This window comes from Vombatus ursinus, unplaced genomic scaffold (genome assembly GCF_900497805.2).
Source record: "Vombatus ursinus unplaced genomic scaffold, bare-nosed wombat genome assembly UNPS02014812.1, whole genome shotgun sequence".
NCBI classification, from domain to species: Eukaryota; Metazoa; Chordata; class Mammalia; order Diprotodontia; family Vombatidae; genus Vombatus; species Vombatus ursinus.
In genome coordinates, this window is record NW_020954590.1 from 66,622,073 (window position 1) to 66,642,548 (window position 20,476).

The 20,476-nt window shown below is 39.4% G+C and overlaps 1 protein-coding gene across 3 annotated transcripts in view; it reads left to right on the top strand.

Annotated features, from left to right (window-relative positions):
* Positions 1-20,476, top strand: part of LOC114053760 (microtubule-associated protein RP/EB family member 2) — a 193,017-nt gene that overhangs the window by 145,844 nt on the left and 26,697 nt on the right. For all 3 annotated transcript variants that reach the window (XM_027876899.1, XM_027876898.1, XM_027876897.1), the window contains 2 exons: positions 5,779-5,924; positions 8,672-8,885. In XM_027876899.1, coding sequence (XP_027732700.1) covers positions 5,779-5,924; positions 8,672-8,885 — 360 coding nt within the window. The remainder of the gene's footprint in view (positions 1-5,778; positions 5,925-8,671; positions 8,886-20,476) is intronic.

Consider the following 20,476-nt stretch of genomic DNA (forward strand, 5'->3'; position numbering starts at 1 on the left):
AACTTTAGATATTGTGGTAAGACCAACATCCTAAGACGAGGCTAGTTTTTCCTTAAAATGCATTGAAACCACTCTTGAGACCTAATTGGATCAGGACCTTTGACATAATTTATTGTACCATAAGTACAAAAGCCAAGGTACCGGTATTCTCCAGCTTCCTACCCTCCAGCTTCTGAGTGTGGACCCAGCAGTATGACCAACCCTGACAAAGGGATGCTGAATCAAATTCAGCTGAATCAGAGCCCATTCCTCATTAAATATCCCTTCTCTGCTCTGAATATCTTACTCATGCTATGGCTAACAAAACCTCTCAGATGTTCTACAAATATCTCGTTTCCATCCCATTATCAAACTTGAGGTACCGCAGGGACCTGAGGCAAACCTTTCCTGTCTTGAATGTCAATAGGCAATGCACATGTATGTGTGGAAGGGCTGCTGTTTGTTGATCAGGAGACTCCTGTTAAGTCTCCTCAACCCTCTTGATGCAATTAGAGGCTATAAGCAGCAGGTAACAGAGACAGCAAAGTGTTAATTTTAGGTTTTTCTCCCTTTCGGATTTTGAGTTGTTGTGTGAGTCAAGTTTGACTTTCACCCTGAGTGGCCTGTTCCTAGATTTTAAAGGATTCCTGTAAAATTATAAGATTATAATATTACAAGTATTATAAAATTATAAAATTTGATGCCAATGTAAAAGAAGCTAAAAAAATTTACATTTCTTTACTGTTTCTTATTTGGTCGAGTTATGAGACCACTAGTCACTGGCTGACTGAAGGAGAAGCCACAGCCTTGGCCTTTAAAAAGCAAGTTCTGAGAAGTTGTTTAGGCAACAAAATCATCTCTGGTAATTGAGAAGAGAGCCAGCTATGAAATAAAACCACAGGTCTTGAGATGGAATTATTTTTTTTTCCTTTTTCCTTATGCCTCTTCAACAGTGTGTTAGGAGAAGAGATCTCCTTTTCCTCTCTCCACCCAATGGTGCTACTTGCCCACCAGGAGATGCCATGCCCCACAGACAGCATGCCAAGACAGGCCAGCTGTGAAGCTGGGCTGAGCTGCAGAGAGGAGCTGGGAAGGAGCAGGCCCAGGGAGACCAGCAGAACATGCTAAGGAATTATGCTCTGCCCTGGGAGCAGCAACGTTGGAACACCATGAGAGGAGAAAAGGCATTGGCACCCTCAGGTTCAGGAGACGTGAATTGCCTTGGCCATGTGTGTTCCCCATAGGTGTCTCTCTGTGAGCATATTCTATGTGTGTGCCCATTCTTTCTGCTGATTCTGTATGAATTTGTGGAAGGGTGTGTCCTGGTTTATGGGACAGATGTTTTTCAGCTAATGCTCTTATGCTATGCAAGTAATGCCTTTACTTTGAGCTAATCATGTATTCTAGCTCACTACTGTAGGTAAATGTTATCACTGGGGGCTCATGAGCTATAGCTTAGGAGTGTGGACCCACGAGTGTATCTTGAACCTGGGCAGTCACATTTGTGAGTGTAAAGTGGGGAGGTATACTCAAAGGGAGTGCTACACACATAACATAATATGGTTCTTAAACAAGTTTAACTGGAAATTTTAACCAAAAAAAAAAACAAAAACATAATTTTGACCTTACAGGAATCACTGAAAATTGGTGGGATGAGACTCATAGAATACCACAATGGGAAGGTAAAACTTGTTCAAAAGTAACATCTGATGGCACATGGATAGAGCACTGACCCTGAAGGCAGGAGGCGCTGAGTTCAAATCTGACCTCAGACCAGACACTTGACACTTACTAGCTGTGTGACCCTGGGCAAGTCACTTAACCCCAATTGCCAAAAAAAAAAAAAAAAGAGTAACATCTGAAAGTAGCAGGGGGAACAGAATGGTTCTATATAGCAAAAGCATGCAAACCTCTGTGGAGATTCCAAGGCCTGAAGGTGAAAACAAAGTGATAATCAAGGCAGATAAGAAGAAAAAATGTAAGAAATACATTTCTGATAATGTGCTACTCAGTGACTGATCAGATAGAAGATGCTGATGATGCTTTTCTGCAGAGGCAAGTACCTGGTCATCTTTTGGAGAACACAGCTAAAATCGGAGCATTTGAAAAATTCCTGACACGCTTGGTGGATAGTTTTAGCCTTCAGGAGACAAAGTGATAAAGCAAGCTTTAGAGGAATATTTCTATCAAGGCAAATGATTTTTCAGCTGGGAAGGGGTAGAACATAGACATAGGCAAAAAGAAAATGAAATCCAGAGTAGATGAAGAAACAGTAAGAGAGCACCTACTAGTCCAAATAAAGGGAAGTCACTGACCTAGTTGAATAACATCCTAAGGTCCTCAGGGAAGTTGCAGGTGAGGACAGTTTGTTACTGATCTTTTGAGAAATCATAGAAAATAAAAGAGGTGTAGAGAATCTTAGAGATGGCAAATGCTGTGCCGATTTTCTGAAAAGAGGGGAAAGGTATATTCTCTAAACTATAGTGGTAAGTTTAGTGCTGATCCTGAGCAGAATTGTAAAACATGATCAAATGGAGATTTCTCTATGTTTAAAAAGGAAGTAGTGATCACTCGATGCCAGTATGGATTCCCAAAACTTAAGTCATGGCAAATAACCTTGCTTCTTTTCTAATAGGATTATTAGTCTTGGTAAATGAGAAAAACTCTATATATGTGATATCTGCGGATTTGAGCAAGTCATTTGATAGCCTTATCTTATTTGATAGTCATATCTTATTGTATCTTTATGTATGTAGTATTGTTAGGTAGATTTATAAATGACTGAATGATTCTACCCATAGAATACTGATTAATGGATTAGATCATTCTAAAAAGAAGTCTCAAGGGTGTCCGTTAGACTGTGAGCTCCTTGACAGCAGGGCCTTTCTTTGTGTCCCCAGCACTTAGAACAATTTCTCCCATATAGTATTGTTGTTGTTTAGTAGTTTTTCAGTTGTGTCCGACTCTTTGTGACCCCATTTAGAGTTTTCTTGGCAAAGATTCTGGAGTGGTTTGCCACACTTCCTTCTCCAGCTCATTTTATAGATAAGGAAATTGAGGCAAACAGGGTTAAGTGACTTGTTCAGGATTACGCAGCTAGTGTCTAAGGCTGGATTTGAGCTCAGGAAGATGAGTCTTCCTGATTCCAAGCCCAGTGCTCTATCCACTGCTCCACCTAGCTGCCCCCTGGCATATAGTAGGTACTTAATAAATAGTTGTTTACCAACTATTTGTTGACTATGCTTCGAATTCTATCCTTTTTTCAAAAATTTTTGTCAGTGACTTGGATGAGGTTCTAGATTACATCCTTAACAAATTAGCAGATTATCTAGGCTAACTAATAATTACAGAAATAGGTTCCAAATAATAGACTTAAGCTAATACAACTAATTTTGATAAAGATAAATGTAAGGTCCTATACTTAGGTTAGAAAAATCAACACAATTCAGGATGAGTTAAATGTGACAACAGAGTTTATATTTTAAAAAAAAAAATTGAAGAATTTCCCCTGAATTCCCTGAACTTGGCATGCCATCTCACATTCCCATGCATTCTCTCAAGCCATCTCCCATGCCTGGAATGCATCCCTCCTCATCTGCCTTTCTGATGCCTTATCTTCTTTCAAAGTTCAGGTGCCACTGGGAAGTGAAGTCTTCTTTGCCCTACATCATTTTCTACCTTGTGCCCCAGTGTGTGTATTTTTCACTCCCTTCTCTTAGACCTGGAGAAACTTCCACCGACACCCCACTGTTCTTCTTGGTGAGTGCCTCTCCTGGATCACTATTTCAGGAAAGGCCCAGCCATGCTTCATTCACCATGTGTGCCCTAAACCAAATCCCAAAGGTGCCCCTTGGATATGGAGTGACCTGGGGGCTTGCTCAGACGCATGAGACCTCCCTAGAATCAAAACAGCCCAAACAACCCCTGCCTTTACCAGATTTGCCGTCATCCCCAGGACAAGGCAACAGCTGAGCTAGGGCCTAGGTATGGTGCAGGGAGAAAGGAGGTATACTTTGTGAAGGCATGGTGCTGTCATCTCACTGTCAGGCACCCCAGGTTTTTAAAAATGCCTTAAAGGGATATATAGACATACACATGCATATCTACATATACCTACATATATGTAGACATACATGTGTGTATACACACACACAGGTTTCAAAAAGTAATTTTTATACTGCCAGTTATCAAAAAGTCTACTCTTTTTGACCTACAGAGTCCTAGGCTGTTAGGAAAGTCATAGCACAAAAATAGATGAAATTATAAGTTTTAAGCATCCAGGTTAATGGCTACCAAAAAGAGAGTAACAGTACAGAAGACAGGGAAGGGCACTGTGGTCCCCCAAAATTCATGATGCCTTCTTTGCCACCCCTAGTAGAATGTTCTCAAAAACACTCCCTGTCTCTCACCTGTCCTGCATTACCTAATCCCCTAAGGTCTAGTCATTGGCTAGAGGAGGAACACACCAGAGCAAGGTGGAGATAATCATTCAGCCTCAGGTACTTTTACTAGTTATGTGACTGAGCAAGATACTTAACTGCTTTGAGCCTCAGTTTTCTCCTTTGTGAAATGGGGATGATAATACATCTACTCCTTACCTTTTAGTTTTGTTGCCAAGAAAGCACTTTGCAAACCTTAACGTGGTCTCCAGATGTGAGCAGATGTTACTATTATCTCTTCTCTCACTCCATGAACTTGTCTTGCTTCCTGCACAAGCATTTCCTATTTTCAGCTGACCAAGGACTGTTGTCATCATAGCCCTTCTTCACTGATTTTATGTACTGAGGCCATCAATGAAGCATACGACATCAGTATGGCAAAACAGACAAAGAAATCCATTCTTGATCATTGTCTGTCTCAAAAACATTTACTGCACAGACTAAAAGCAGAAAGGGAAGAAAAAGAAACTGAATCATTGAAACTAGGCAGTTTTTCCAAGAAAAAATCCTTATATCCTGAGTCCTTTTCAGAAAAACAAACAAAACCAAGCAAAACAACCCATTTTGTAATAGCTTACAAGCATATAAGGCATTTACTGTTTCAAAGTAACTTATTACCTACATTATCTCATTTGTTTTCTTGATAATTTCACTAAAGTAGGTAACGCGCAGATATGATTATCCCCATTTTACAGGTGAGGAGACTGAGTCCCAGAGAGTTTAACACCTGTGAAAAATCACTTGGCCAGTAGCCCTGGGGAATAGTATACTTACTGCATCTTAGCCAGTTTTAGTTTTGTTTTTTCCTACTACATATGCCTGTCTTTCAGCAATTCAGGGCTCGAACAAACTAACTAAAAAAATGAAAATAAGTATGGCCATTTGCTGGAGGTTGGGATTAGGGATACGACCAGGGCCAGCATGAAGGAATTGAACTTGTAGCTATTGATATTCTAGCTACCAGTAAGCTCTTTTAGTTCAGGAAGTTAAGATAATGAGGCATTAATTTCATTGCCATGCAAAAAAAAGCCTTCTCATCATCTGTTCTAGAGTACTCCTCTCCCAGATGTTGACAAAATGATAATACAGCAGTTGGAGATGGAAAAGTGACTCCCACTCTTTCCATCATAATCATTTCTTTTACCAATCTACAGCAATCCTTGGTGCATCCAGACCCAGTGGAGAGGAGAGAACCATGTAAGTGCCATGGTGGCATTTAACACATTGGAATGAGATGTTCCTTGCTGTGGATTCTAAGTGGCTCTTAAATGTGATGACTTTTCTTCTTGATAATACATGTCACTTTGTCACCTCTCTGTGCATCAAGATTAATTCCAGTACTTTCTTCCTCTCATTTCAGGAGCGGCCTATTGCCAGTTCATGGACATGCTATTCCCAGGCTGTATTAGTTTGAAGAAAGTAAAATTTCAAGCAAAGTTGGAGCATGAATATATTCACAACTTTAAACTTCTGCAAGCATCATTTAAAAGAATGAATGTTGATAAGGTAGGGGACTGAATTGCACTTAATAAACTATGTCATTTGACCTTAATGTGGTCTTATAGATTATTTCATAGAGGAAATACAGGAGTCAGCCTTTAGCTGAAAAGTCAAAAGTATAAATACTAAGGTCCATACATGACATTTAAAAATTAGCTCAGCCCCCACAGCGGTTGCACATCAGTTTTTTTAAAAGTCAATAGTAGCCATCTGGCTTTATTTTTTAAATAGTGTTTGTGTTTAAGAAGTTTTCCTATTTTTACTATTATATAGATAGAAGCACTTAAGAGTCGTTATTAGTTATGTTGCTTTTGTTATAGAGAAGAATATCATTCTTATCATATCTTCCTAAATTAGAAAAGTTTTTCTTAAAGAAAAAAGAATAGTGAATAAGAGGAAAGAAGTAGCCTACTTTATGAGGTCATAGATTAAAAACTGGAAAAGATCTTAGTGGGTACTTGGTCCTGACTCCTTCATTTTACAGATGAGGAAACCTGCTGAGAGTTTAATTTCAAACCTAGGATAGCTTCCTCTGCACAATGCTAAACTTGTCTAGGCCCAGGAATGGCATAAGGAAGCTCTGAGAATCAAGAAAGGAGCTAGGGAGCTAAAATTGGGATAAGATTAGAGGTATGTGTATTTTATATATTTTCAAAATGAAGATAACATGGCCTCTAACAAAAGACTCATGAAAACGCTAACAAAGAAGTTTTGACACTATTTCTTAGGAACTTACTTTCCAATGATAGTAATTTCTCCTTCATGTTTTAAACCAGCAGTTCTCAAGTCATAGATCAAGGACCACTGGGGTTCCTGTAACCCTATCAAGGGGTCTGTAAGGTCAAAGCAATTTTCATGATAATACTAAGATGCTTTCGTTTCTGATATGGCAAATACCAATAGATGTAACACATAAATAAAAACTGTTTGAGGTCCTCAGTAATTTTTAAGGGTGCAGAGGAGTCCTGACACCAAAAAAATTTGAGACCCATTGCCTTCAACATTTGACCTCTTCCAGAACTATTTTCTTATTAGTGGAGTATTGGGATTTCTCTTTCTCTCTCCACTTCTCTACCTTTCTTGTTCTACTCATAGTTATTCCTCAGCCTACTATTTCTTCATTGCCATTCCTTAAAATGACTTAAAGTATCCAATCTGTTTTTACTGCATTCAGATAGTTAATAACTTTTTAATAATTAGCAGCCCTGGTTGCTTAATTTTTCTTCATCCTATGATGCACTTTTCTGAACTTGGTTAATGTATTTGCAGAAAAGAAAGAATGTCATATATTTTCATAGGTAGAGGTATGGAACCAACTGCCTCTCATAATGATAGTTAGATTACTCCATTATTATCTGCCTTTGTGCCATCCTACGTACTGATACCAAATTTATCTTCCTAAAAGCACTCTACAGATCTTGTCATACGAACCCAATTTTCTGACTTCCAATGGCTCCTTATGTGAAATTCAAAAATTGTTTTCTTCAGGTTATTGTATTAAACTTTAAGTACAAAATCATCATCATCTACAAAGATTTATTAATGCCTACTGCCAAGTTAATTAAAACAGATATTAATAATTCTTGTATTTTAAGTATGGTAACTTCAGAAAAAGTAAGAATGTTTTTTTTTTTATTTTTGTTTTTGTTACCTGTGAATAGAAAGAGGTTTCATGAAGAGGGTGAAGTCCCCTCCAATTATCGGTCTGTCTTATTTGACTTAATTTGGTTTTCATTGAATCTTTGTGAAGAACATTCTTAAAAAAATCATGGCACATAGTTTAGTTTAACAGGATAACTGCGAAGCAGCGTGCTATAGTGGAGAGAGCACTGGATTTGGCAGCATGGCCTAGGTTTTGTCACTGATGTGTTAAAAGGCTTGCTCTACCTTTATGGATCCAAGATGAGATTCTGCAGGTATATCGTTTATAAACACAGCAGCTGCTGACATTGCAGATTCTCACAGTAGGGTCAGTTTACACTGCCTCAGTTCACATTTTCAAACAATGTTGCTCACTTGACAGAAGACGAGCACCACACATGTAGTCCGGTTCTCACACACAAATTATGACTCTGTCGTGCCTCTCCCTCCCCATCAATCCAATATGTAATTTTTGTGTAATATTTGATGTGAAGCATTATCTTGGTCACAGGGAAGTTCCAAATCGTCTTCAGAGGTATGGGGAGTCCTTTGCTGCCTGCCCACTAAGCATGTGTGTGCTGATTAGAACCAGGTAATTTCTGAGCAGTTCAGAGACCTCATACGAGACCTCTAGGAGGAATGTTGACTGTCAGTTCAGATAATGAACAGGAGGAAAGCCCTGACTGAGTCTCACATATTGATTCTTCTCTTGAGTATGATTCTTTGCTGGCCATGTTCTTGAAATCACTTTATCCCTGCACAGTTGTTCAGGGAATTATAAAACAGACTCTGGGTTTGCTTGGCAGTATTCGCTATTCCAGAAATGACATTTTAGTTTGGTTCTTCTTCTAGAGAGTAGTTAAAAACCACTGATGCTAGAATAGATTTGTTCAAAGACAAGAACCCGAGGGAGAGAAAAACAGTAGTCACAAATTACAAACAAGGCAAGGCAACAAGCATTTATTAAGTGCTTACTATTTGCCAGGCACTGTGCTGAATGCTAGGAATACAAAAAAAAAAAAGAAGCAAAAGACAGTCCCTGCCCTCAGAGAGCCTACAGTCTAATGGGGGAGACAAGAAGTCAACAAACATGATTTGATTTTATTTGGCAGGTCATTCCAGTGGAGAAGCTAGTGAAAGGACGCTTTCAGGACAACTTGGATTTCATCCAGTGGTTTAAGAAGTTCTATGATGCGAACTATGATGGGAAGGAGTATGACCCCGTGGAAGCTCGGCAAGGCCAGGATGCAATTCCCCCACCAGATCCTGGTGAACAGATCTTCAACTTACCCAAGAAATCTCACCATGCAAACTCACCTACGGCAGGTACTATCAAAGCAAAAGGATTTCAGTCTTTTCGTTCTAGAGACCGTTGTCATTTAGCTTGGTTCTCTCTAGCAGTGATCTTTAAGTTCCTTTGGGCTAGGTTTTATTATCATTTATTTTGATCTATCACATTTATCTCAGAGCAGTGGGAAGTCTTCCACAAATCTCATATTTGGAATAAATGTAATAGGGATAGCAGCTGGTCCTGTGATTTCATTAGTTTAGAGATCTCCCAGATGAGGAAACTCCCTGTATCAGCGCAGGTCAATCAGTAAACACTTATTAAGCATTTATCCACATTAAGCCACTGTGCTAAGTGATAGGGATACAAAAAGAAGCAGAAGTCAGCCCCTGCCCTCAAGGAGCTCATGGTCTAATGGGGGAGAAAACATAGGAAATAATTAGAAGTGGGAAAGCACCTGGAATTGAGGGCTTAGGGAAGATTTCCTGTCGGAGGTGGGATATCAGTTGGGACTTAAAGGTACCCAGGGAGGTCACTTGTTGGAGCAGAGAAGGAAGAGTGTTCCAGGAATGGAAGACATCCAGAAAAAATCTCTGAAACCAAGGGAAGGAGTTTGTTGTCCGTGGAACAATCGGGAGGCCAGTGTTACTGGATCGAAGAGTACATATGGGGATGTAAGAATACTGGAAAGTAGGAGGGGGCTGGATTATGAAGGGCTTTGAATGCTAAGCAGATTTTGTATTTGATCCTGGAGGCAACCTGTAGTCAGATGGAGGTGCCTGGAGTCCTGGGAATAAGTAGGCTGCTCAGGGTCACACAGAGCATGTGTCAGAAGCAGGACTTGAACATAGGCCTTCCCAAATCTTCAGACAGCTTTCTGTCTACCACACCACCACCTCTGTTTTCAATATGGAAGGTAAAGTTGTTTAACTTTTTGTTTTGTTGAACCTGAATGATAAAAGAATGCTCAACACATAAACAAATGGGTAGGATTTTTCCTTCCTAATTGATTTTTCTAGAATTTTAGGTAATTAGTTTAGAAGATCATAGATGTACAAATGGAAGAGCCTTCATAGGCCAGCTTATTTTACCTCCTTATTTTACAGGTGAGAAAACCAAGGTTTTCCTATCACTCCTTTTTTTTCAGCAACTCATTTCATAGGAGTCTCAGCAGAAGGAAAGATCACTTCTGCTGGGGAAGGAGGAAAGAATCAGCAAAGGCATTATTGAAAAGGTGATATTTCGCCTAAGTCTTAAAGACTGAGTAGAATTTTTAAAAGTTGAGAAGGGTCAGGGTCAGCAGTGTTGACTTAGATAATAGCGAGAGCTCATAGTCAGGAACATTCAGAAAGCATTTGGAAATAGCAAAGTACCGTTCTTCAAGAATATATCCCATTGGGGCAGTTAGGTGGCACAGTGGATAGAGCTCCAGCCTTGGAGTCAAGAGGATCTGAGTTCAAATGTGGCCTCAGACACTTGACACTTACTAGCTGTGTGACCCTGGTTAAGTCACTTAACCCCGATTGCCTCACCAAAACCCTAATGAAGAACATATTCCTTGGCTTTAGTGAACAACAAGGGGGAAAGTGCTGGAACTGGAGTCAGGGAATGTGAGTTCAAATCCTAGCTCTTTCACTTTGTGCCATGTGAATTTGGACAAGTTACTTATTACCTCTGGGCCTCAGTTTCCTCATTGGTAAGAGGGAGTTTGGACTAAATCCCCTCTAAGGTCCCTCCTGGAAGCTGTCAGTCTGTGGTCCTATATTAGTCCATGTACCAAAGCTTATGTACTTCCTTCCTCAGAGTTCTTTTACTCCTTCTAATCACTGATTCTAATACCCTTGGCTGTCTAATTGGGCAAGTCACAACAAATTAGAAATAGCAAATTATAAAAAGGTCAGAGGTATGGCTACAGGAGCATGAAATGTGGCTGTTGACTGCTTGACATCAAGCAAGGAGATGGGAGAGGGACAAATAGCCCCCTTTATGTTAGTGATCCCTGAGCGCATTGCTGCATTGCATCAAAATATAACAGTTTATATTCGTGATGAAAAATCCTAAGTTGTTAAAAAATGTTCAAATTATGTTGGCTGTAGTCTGTTTAAGAAGACAGAAAAAGTTTTAGAAAGTTTTATTTTTACATTTTAGAAATTTTCCATTTCAAATGGTTAAAATTTTTTAGACACTTAAATGTTTAAATGGATGAGTTACTTAGAAAATTATCTCATATTGAACACATCATTTTCCAGCAATACTGGGTAAATGCGGTCACTTAAATCTGTTGTTTGTCATCCCCACTAAACGTAGGTAGTAATACTGAAGGGTCCTGTGATATAGAGGAAGAGTCCTCTGTGTACACTCAAATCCTCACTTTGCTACTTCCTACCTGTGTGACTTTGGTCAAATCTTTTTAGATGAGTCTCAGTTTCCTCATCTGTAAAATGCTGGCATTGGAGCAGGTGATCTCTAAGGTCCCTTGGGGCTCCATATCCTATTATTTAAGGAATACATTAGTTAATTCTGACTTATAACCTTCACTGGAAGAGGTGTCTGGGTCTTAAAGGAGAACATAGGATTTGAAAAGGCTGAGATGTAGGAGAGGGCATCCCTGATCTAGGGGAAAGCAGGTGCAGCAGAGTGTAGGAGGAGTATGGGAATTGGGCAGTCTGGTTGCTCTAGAGCTGGGGCTATGTGGAGTCTGTGCGTGGATGCAAGCTGTGAGACACATAACTTAAAATAGTAGATGATCCCTTGAAGCATTTCTGTTTAGCTTTGAAATATATTATGTGCCTTAGTTATAATCTGGGCGGTTAGGTGGAACAGTGGATAGAGCACCAGGCCTGGAGTCAGGAAGACCTGAGTTCAAATCTGGCCTGAGACACTTACTAATTATGTGACCCTGGACAAGTCACTTACCCCTGTTTGCCTCAGTTTTCTCATCTGTAAAATGAGCTGGAGAAGGAAATGACAAACCACTCCAATCTCTTTGCCACGAAAACCTCAAATGGGGTCACTACGAGTTGGATACAACTGAAAATGACTGAACAACAAGAAGTTACAGTCTGTTTGCCTGCCTTATATGTACTCTGCTTAAGGTGAATATTGAAATGTGTTTACCTTCTTTGAGCCAACATACACTGATAGCCTCAGGAGGCAGGCCAGTAGCATCCTGTAAGGGGAAGTAGACCTGCAACAAGAAGTTACTGCAAATAAGATAATCCATAAATGTGTGAATAATTAAGAGTGGACTCTTCTGGGCACTGCAGCAAAATGTGCTTTTGCTTCCTGTGTTCACCACAGAAGCCTTTTGTGTATGTAAAATGTCTGTGCTACCCACCTTATTCATTCCAAGGGAAGATTCCAAATTTCTCTAGCTGTCCAGTATGTTGAGATTATTATCTCCTTCAGTGCTGGTGAGAGACAATGTTGCATAGCGGATAGAGAGAAAGACCTGGGTATAAGCCCTTCCTGTGCCAGAGGCTGTGCTGGCTGCAAAGCCCTGAGCAAGGTACTTAACCACCTCTCCGAGCCCCAGCCAACCTTTTGAGACTCTAAGGACGAGAGCAGGTGGGTATCTATCTGCCTTAGGAACAGAAGTTCCTCAATGGGAGTTCCCATATTACTAATGAAATCATAGGTCCTGTGCCAATGTTAAGTTCCAATGGAGATGAACAAATGACTTGGCTTCTTTGGATACTGAAACCTCTCAGCAGACATAGGATTAACCTGTGATGTAACATGGTTTGGAGTAAACAGCAGATACCAAATCAGAGTTTATGATTTCCTGGGGAATTGCATTTCATCTACAGTCGGAAGGATGGTATCTTGAAAGGGAATGTCCTTACGACTTTTGATCTGATAACCAGAGACATGTTTGTGTAATGATACGTGTCTAGTAAATGCAACAATTGCTGGAGTTATTGATGTTTCTTAAGTTGTATCAGTCTGAGCCAAAACCTCAAGTTGAGACGGTCATCACTAGAGATTAGATTTTTTTGTTGTTGTTATTTAGTTGTTTTCAGTCATATCTGACTCTTCTTGACTCCATTTGGGGTTTTCTTGGCAAAGCTACTGGAGTGGTTTTCCAATTTCCTTCTCCAGCTCATTTTACAGAGAAGGAAACTGAGGCAAACAGGGGTAAGTGATTTGCCTGGAGTCACAAAGCTAGTAAGTGTCTGAGGCTAGATTTGTACTCAGGAAGATAAGTCTTCCTGACTCTAGGCCTGGCACAGAACAATTATAAACTTATAAGAAAATTCAAATCTATGGTTCTGACAGAAGCAAAATAAAATATATAAAGTTATGTTATACTCACATAGAGAAAGTACAGTAGTTGTTACAGAAACTGGTACCTAAGCTTTTTTTATCTTTCCTTTTGGAGTTTCTTTATTTCAGCTTCAATATTTGATTGTTTCTAAAGCCAAAAAATAAATAAATAAAGGAGAAAAATCTGATGATTATGTTATAATGAAACATTAGTGATGTCATAACTAAATCTGATAGATGGTGATGTGGATGAATGTTGATGGTAATTGTCAGATGAGGAACTGGATATGTTCTCTATGCAAAGTTTATTTTCTCCAACCCTCCGAGTAGAACTTTAGAGATGAGATTTGAGCATATTCAGGAAGCAAATAATATTTGATAAAGGGATTAGTTGTGGTTCAGTGGATACTTTTTTCTTCCTGTCAAGTATCAGATACTCACCACTAAGCTAACAAGGAAAATGGCTGCATAAGATTTCAGCTAATGCTACTGCTTGCCAGCATTCTGAAGCTACGGTGGACTGCTTGGCTAATTGGGAGTCAAGGGAGAGAGGGGCAAATGGACTCTCTATAGGGATCTCATGACCTCAGCTGAAGAATCTTTCCCAGGCAGATATGGAATTTCTTCAGTTCTCTAACAGCTTTGGTATCACCAAGGCAAATCTGTCCCATAGAAGACAATTAATAGTATTACTTGCTGCTTAAAATATTTGCATTTCTTGAGAGCAAATAAAAGTATTTGGCTATATAGTTTTCTTCTAAAAAATGTGAACAGTACTTATTGAAAGCTCTGATGTTGACAACCCTACAAAGGTTAGGTCTTCTATTTTTTGTACATATTGCTTTTAGCACTGGCCTCTAATGTAATTTTTTTCTTCATAAAGCCATTTTAAAGAAAAAAACCTCAAAACTGAAGAGTATAGAAATAAAATCAAAGTGCAACATCTTACTGACTCCTAGCAACACAAAATCAGTTCTGTTCTTTCTTTGCTCTCATTGAATGGTTGGAATTTGTGGGTTGTCAGGTACCAAGAGAAAACTGTTTGATGTGTGTGGACAAGGAGGGAGTTGAACCTTATTGCTCTGGTTTGAAAAGAGAGTTCTTTTGGAATGCCTTTCATTTTTTCTGAGACACTAAAATAAATAATGGTGAGTTCAATACACATATGATATGCTTTCTTCTGTGGAATTCAAAGACATTTCCCCCCCATTAATAGACGAAGAAGCTGAGACACAGAAAAGGTAAGCTGTGTGAGTGCCTTAGGCCATGCAATTAATTAGTAGCAGAGACATGTCTAAAACCCAGATCTCTTGTTTCCTAGATGGGTAGGTGAAGCCACTACCTTCTGATTGTGTCTTTCCATTCAAACTCTTGTCTTCATGACTTCAGGATCAAAAACCAAGCTCTCAGCCAAATAGCCAAGTAGATATTTTTTGCGTTCCAAATTCTACTTACCAAAAAACTTGAGCATAGTTAAGTTGCCACAGGCGGTACTCCTGTAGCATATGCACCTGGGAAGGAAGTCATCCTACTTAGTACCAGCTACCTCCTTTCCTCAAAAGCTTCCAGTGCAAGTCACAAAGATGCAGGTGTCCAATATGTTTGTATTGATGTTGATCAGTTCTATGGCCAGCTCCTTGAATGTTGTTGGACAAGTTTGCCCTCACTCACCACCTCAGTATTAGCCTGGCTTCCTGCCAAAGCATGGGTACCTGATGTGAAACCTTGCACCAGGCCCACAGGAGAAGGGACTTTGTACCAGTTTGTTCTGTGGAATGGTACAGAATGTCCATGGACTTGGTATCCTTTATTCTGGGTGCCTTTATGTGTCACCTGATGTGTTCAAGGGTATATCTAAGAACAGAAAACAATTTAGTCTCTGCTGCTTCAGAGCCTCTTCAGAAGCATTTTTTCCAGGCTGATGCATTGCTGAATGATTATTAACGTGTCCGTGTAGGTCAAGAAAAGTAGGGCTCTAAAGCCGAGGCATAAAGAGTTTCTGGGGACTAATCATCTTTCCTCCTAATGTCTTACACCAAAGCTAAGAAAGTTGACAAGACAGACATATATACTAGCTTAAGAGAGACTAAATTTTCATTTTATTTTTTAAGCCCCAGTTCTTCAGATTATGGTCCTTTCGATCAATGACCCTCAATTTTAAGAAAGCTTCATTTTGGGGGAGCAAATTAGCCTATGGCCATTTGATTCTCCATGGTGCTGATGAGTTTGGGAGTGTTGTTTAGGCCCTGTCCTGTGGGTATAGACTGTAAACCCAGCCAGTCATCTGACAAATGTATGCCACTAGTCATAAGAGAGTCTGAGTGAACTACTTCAGAGGAAAAACTCAAAATGCATTCTCTACAGACTGCTGGTGGGCAGGGCCATCTTTGTACCTGAAGGACAAAGCATTCAGGAGATTTAAAAATTATCACCATTTTAGGTTTCAGGGGCCTTTTTTCTCCCCCCTTCACTGAGGCTTGATGCCAGCAGTGCGATGACGCCCATGGAAGGCGTTGTCACAGCAACATCCATGTGTCTAGTTCCTTTTCAATCTGTCAGCTCCATGCTGCTCACTCAGCCCTTTCAACTGCTCCGCTTAGAGCTACTGCATTTCCCTGATGCCGGAGTAAATAGGCTACAGACCAAAGGATTGCTGCCATGCCCACCTGAGGGCTGGGTCCTCTGGGGCACTTCTTTGCCATTTCTGTTACTCTGTGAAAAAAAAATATCATAAAGGAATTGAAATCAGAAGGTCATAAGGTTTAGTACCTAATGTAAGTATTTCAAAGGAAATGTAGTGTTCTGCTAAGAGATGAGAGACATGAAAAGTTAGGATTGTAATAAAGGGATACATGACGTGTGCGAATAGATTTAAATATTTAGAATTTAAAATTATGGAGATACTTTGAGATGGGAAGAATTTTTTGTGTCTTTTCTTTTTGAAGTGTTCTCTGAAATGAGGGTGACTCAAGCTGGGCCTGGAAAATACCGGAGGATCACATGATGGCTAAAAATAAACACATCATCTACAGCAGGGAAAATAACCAGGGCAGAATTAACTTGGTATGGGAATGTTAACATAAAATGGAAATGCAGCCCCAAGTCTCTCTCATGGAATAAAAAGATGGGTATAATCATCTCCCATTAGAAGCAAAGAAGACACAGGCATCCCTTACTATATAGAGAGGAATAATCCACATGGTGGAATGAGATTAGGTATGCCCATTCCCAAATGAATGATGGCACTCCTCCACTAACAAAGCCATTCACTGCAGCACCTCATGACCTTTCACAAATTAACCAGAAAAGATTGAAATCTGACCAACTGAAAATTGCTCTCACTGAATTGTTTCCTACAATTGCCATTCATCACAGTATAGAGATATTTCTTTGACTTATGGTAGTTACATATGTATGTGTGTATATATACATACATGTATATACACATATGTGAGGGTATAGCATAAGATGATAGGAACATATGCACTCCCATTTAGGAAATTTTTCGAGGGTAACAGCAAGGTAGTTGGGACATTGGATTTGGAGCAGAAGTCCTAGGTTTGAATCATAACTCTGCTCCTTACTATGTGTGAGGTCTTGGACAATTCACTTCTCTCTGGGCCTTGGTTTCCCCTATAATATAATGGGACTATTTTCAATAGAGAATTATGGAATGTTGACACAACAGCATTCCAGTGCATTCATATGATATGATCTCTTTGGCCATTCCCCAATCGAGGACTACCCCTTTGGTTTCCAGTTCTCTCCTACAACAAAAAGCGCTACTATTAATATTTTTGTATAAATAGGTCTTTTTTCCTCGTTCTTTGGTTTCTTTGTGGAATATGCCTAATGATAGTATCACTGTATCCAAAAGTATGCAGCTTAATAACTTTGGAGTATAGGTTAAAGTCACCCATTTTTTAGTCAATTGTTATTATTCCCTAGGAGAAATATAAGGTGATTTTGAGGGGCCATAAAAACTCTAGCTGAGGAACTCTGACCAACTATTTGATTCTGATAAAGAGTTGTTTGCTGGTGGTGTCCTCAAATTAGTCAGAGGAACCCCAACCCAAAGGGAGGGTGTACCATCGAAACACTAAAGGAGTCATTACTTAGCTTGTAAGAAAATAGATTAATAGGAATCAGTGTTTGGGTATTTTTAATCGACTTGATGTCTTATAATTTACAACATTATGTTCTCAGATGCTTATAATTTTATTTTCCTTTTTAGAGTCCAAGAATAGGGAGCATATATATACTTTTATATTCATAGCTATTGAATCAGATTTAAAACCTGTAAGAAGAAAATAAAAATTTCCTGAATACTGAATCCTAGTCACCACCTAGATTGAAATACTTTATGGTCTGCAGTAGTATGGAACAGAACCAAATTATTCAGGGAGTAGCTTGCTGGCTACTTCCAAGGGCTGACATCAGAAAAGGAGAACAGCTAAACTTTACCCAGCCAAAGGCTGCATGAGTAACTTTGTACAAGCCAAAAGGACCATTGTGCTTTTTCTGGATCAAATAAATGATTCTGTCGCACTATAAATTTCAGAATGAGAGATTTGATCATTTCGGCCTTTTACAAAATTCAGGTCTTCCAAGGAGTCACAAAATTTGGCTTTAGCTGTAGTCACCAATATTATTAATAAGCATATTCTTTTTTTGTATTTAAAAAATATTAGTAAAACAGACTGGCTCTTCAGATATGAGGCTTTTCTGGCCAGGCTCTCCCTCTCCTCCTTGACAACTTCAGAAAGATGCTTATGAGGTACACTATTCTAGATAGGAACAGAATGAATATGCCATTAGTAAGACAAGTTGATCTTTCCTCCCCAAGCTTACAATGGAGCTGAAAGCCAAGGGCCTTTCCAGGCTTTACTTCCTGCATCCTATGCAGCATCAACATTGTCTGCTCATTCTCTCCTACCCTTAAATAGGAAGGTTTCAGCAAGCTACTAGCAACCCTGCTTCGGGGTATTTAGCTGTGACAACTTGGCTCATTCCAGTAGCAAGCCGTAGCTCCAGAATTCAGAGCTTGTGGACAAAAACTGCCTGCCTTTCTCAGCTACAGATGGAAGATTCCCACCAAGCAGCAAAGAAACAAGGCTTTTACAGCATCACCTCTGCTGAAAGTGCCATACAGGGGTTGTTCTTAAAAAGATTTTGATTGGGAAAGAGGGCTTAAAAACTGCCGCTAGTCTATGAATCACGAGGGACAGAAAGAAAAGAGTCCCGATGCTTTAATATGGCGTTTTGTCCTGAGAGAACTGATGCAACAAACATTTATTGAATCAATTGTATGTACTTCACTGTGCTGAGCTTTGGAAGAACCACAGATATAAATGAAATCTAGTGCCTTCCTTCCCCTAAAGAAGCATGAATTGTACCACAATAGGAATGATGGAACTGGACCTAGGACTTCATTCATAGAGGGAAAATATGAAGAAAACTTTTCAAGTGAATAAACTCCTATCCATGCAAATCTCCGCAACTTAGAGTCTCAGAGATTTGCCTAGTACTGAAAAGGTGTGTCAGAGGAGGCAGAATTTGAACCCAGGTCATCTTGACTCTCATAAGAATGTAAAGTGCTGGGATATCTAAATATCTGGTCCAAAGAGTACTATGAAGGCATTTCGAAATGCAACAAAATGATATCTGGTATCAAAGGTATCTTTAAAGAACAAAATGAGCATTTTTAAAAATTATTTTTATTTGTAGTCATCAGGACTACCAAATTTTACAGTACAATTTTCAGATATATTTCAGTGACTTAATTTCTTGCCTTTTTAAGTCTCTAGTCCAGACAAAAGCAACATAAAGATTCAGAAGTCACTTATTTGCTATCAACTCAGTCAATACAAGAGACTGGGAAAGTCTCCATTCTTGCTGTAAAAACCCACTCATTCTCAATCCTTTAGCAAAAACTTTTTTTTATTCCTTAGAGAACAATCATGATGAGAAAGAACTGGTGGGTACAGAGTATGGTAGTATTCTACTCAACCACTGTGACTGCATGCATTTTGTTCCCTGGAAGTCTGTAATAATAGCAATAATAAAAGCTCACATTTAGACATTGCTTTAATGTTCTCCAAGCGTTTGTAGATGTTGTTTCATTTGTTCCTCACAACACTTCTGTGAGGTAAGTGGTATTATTATCTCCATTTTGCAGATGAGGAAACTTGGGATTTATAAAGGCTAATTGGCTTCTGTAGAGTCACATTTCTAGTAAGTAGCTAGTAAGCTGCTAGTAAGATTTTAACTCAAGTGTCCCCGACTCCAGGTCCAGCTCTTACCACTATGACCCCAGGCAGTCAGGGGAGACAAAGTATGGTGCAGGAAAATTAGGGCAAAGAGCTGTGAATAACTAACTGATAGGATTATTGCTTACTGAATAAATTTCTCCTCTTTTGCAGTTCTTGTCAACAATATTAATGTCATATTTTTAGCTCCTCTATTTATGATTCTGGCAGAAGAAATGATGTAAATTATGTGAGAGGAACTTCTAAATTTCATCAAAGCACTAGTCGTGAAGGATGAAGCTGAATGTGTCGCTTTTATTTGCTTCATCATTCTGAATTCATGTAGACCTCAGAAGAACAAAACAGCATTTTCCATAAACATTAGGCAGGCTACTAATTGACATAAACTGCAGTGATGCTCTGGCCTTAACAAGGCCATGAATCAGACTGTCCTTTGTTTTCAGAACCATGGTTAAGAGGTTCTAGAAATCCTCTTTAGACCAAAATTCTGGAAGGCAGTAATTAAAACATAATAAGCCATACTTAGTTTTAATGTTGAAAGGGAATTACAGGAACTTCTCTATAATTCATATCCATTTTCCTCTGCATCTGAAATTTCCTTTTTGAAATAGGAAAACTTCAGGGAGGAGGTAGAAAGGAAAAATGTTTGGTCATAAAACATGGCAAATACTGTTTTTCAGGACATTCTTAAATGCAACTCGGAAAAAAAACTTGAAATGCCTGATGGCCACTCGAACAGATGTGCGTCACATGCTCCCGATCAGAATAGCTGCAGCCTTTTTAAATAAAAAGAGTCAGTCTGGGAGGTTTTCACTTTGGTGTTGAGCAGAGAGGAGCCATGGATAGGGACAGAACTGAAATAATCTGGTCGGGAATTCTGGGGTCTAGAAGGCTGATTTAAGTGAGTTCAGTGGCGTTTAAAATTGATGTCTGGCCCTAACCTTGGAACTAAAAATGTTCAGCTTCTCTGTGCATTTGAGATAACACTGGGGGGATGGGGGCAAGGGAGGGGGATCATACTTAAAAGTGACTGTTAAATTAGACTTTTTTGGCAATATCCCTGGCCAGAATGCAGTGGAAAAGGAACATCTTGA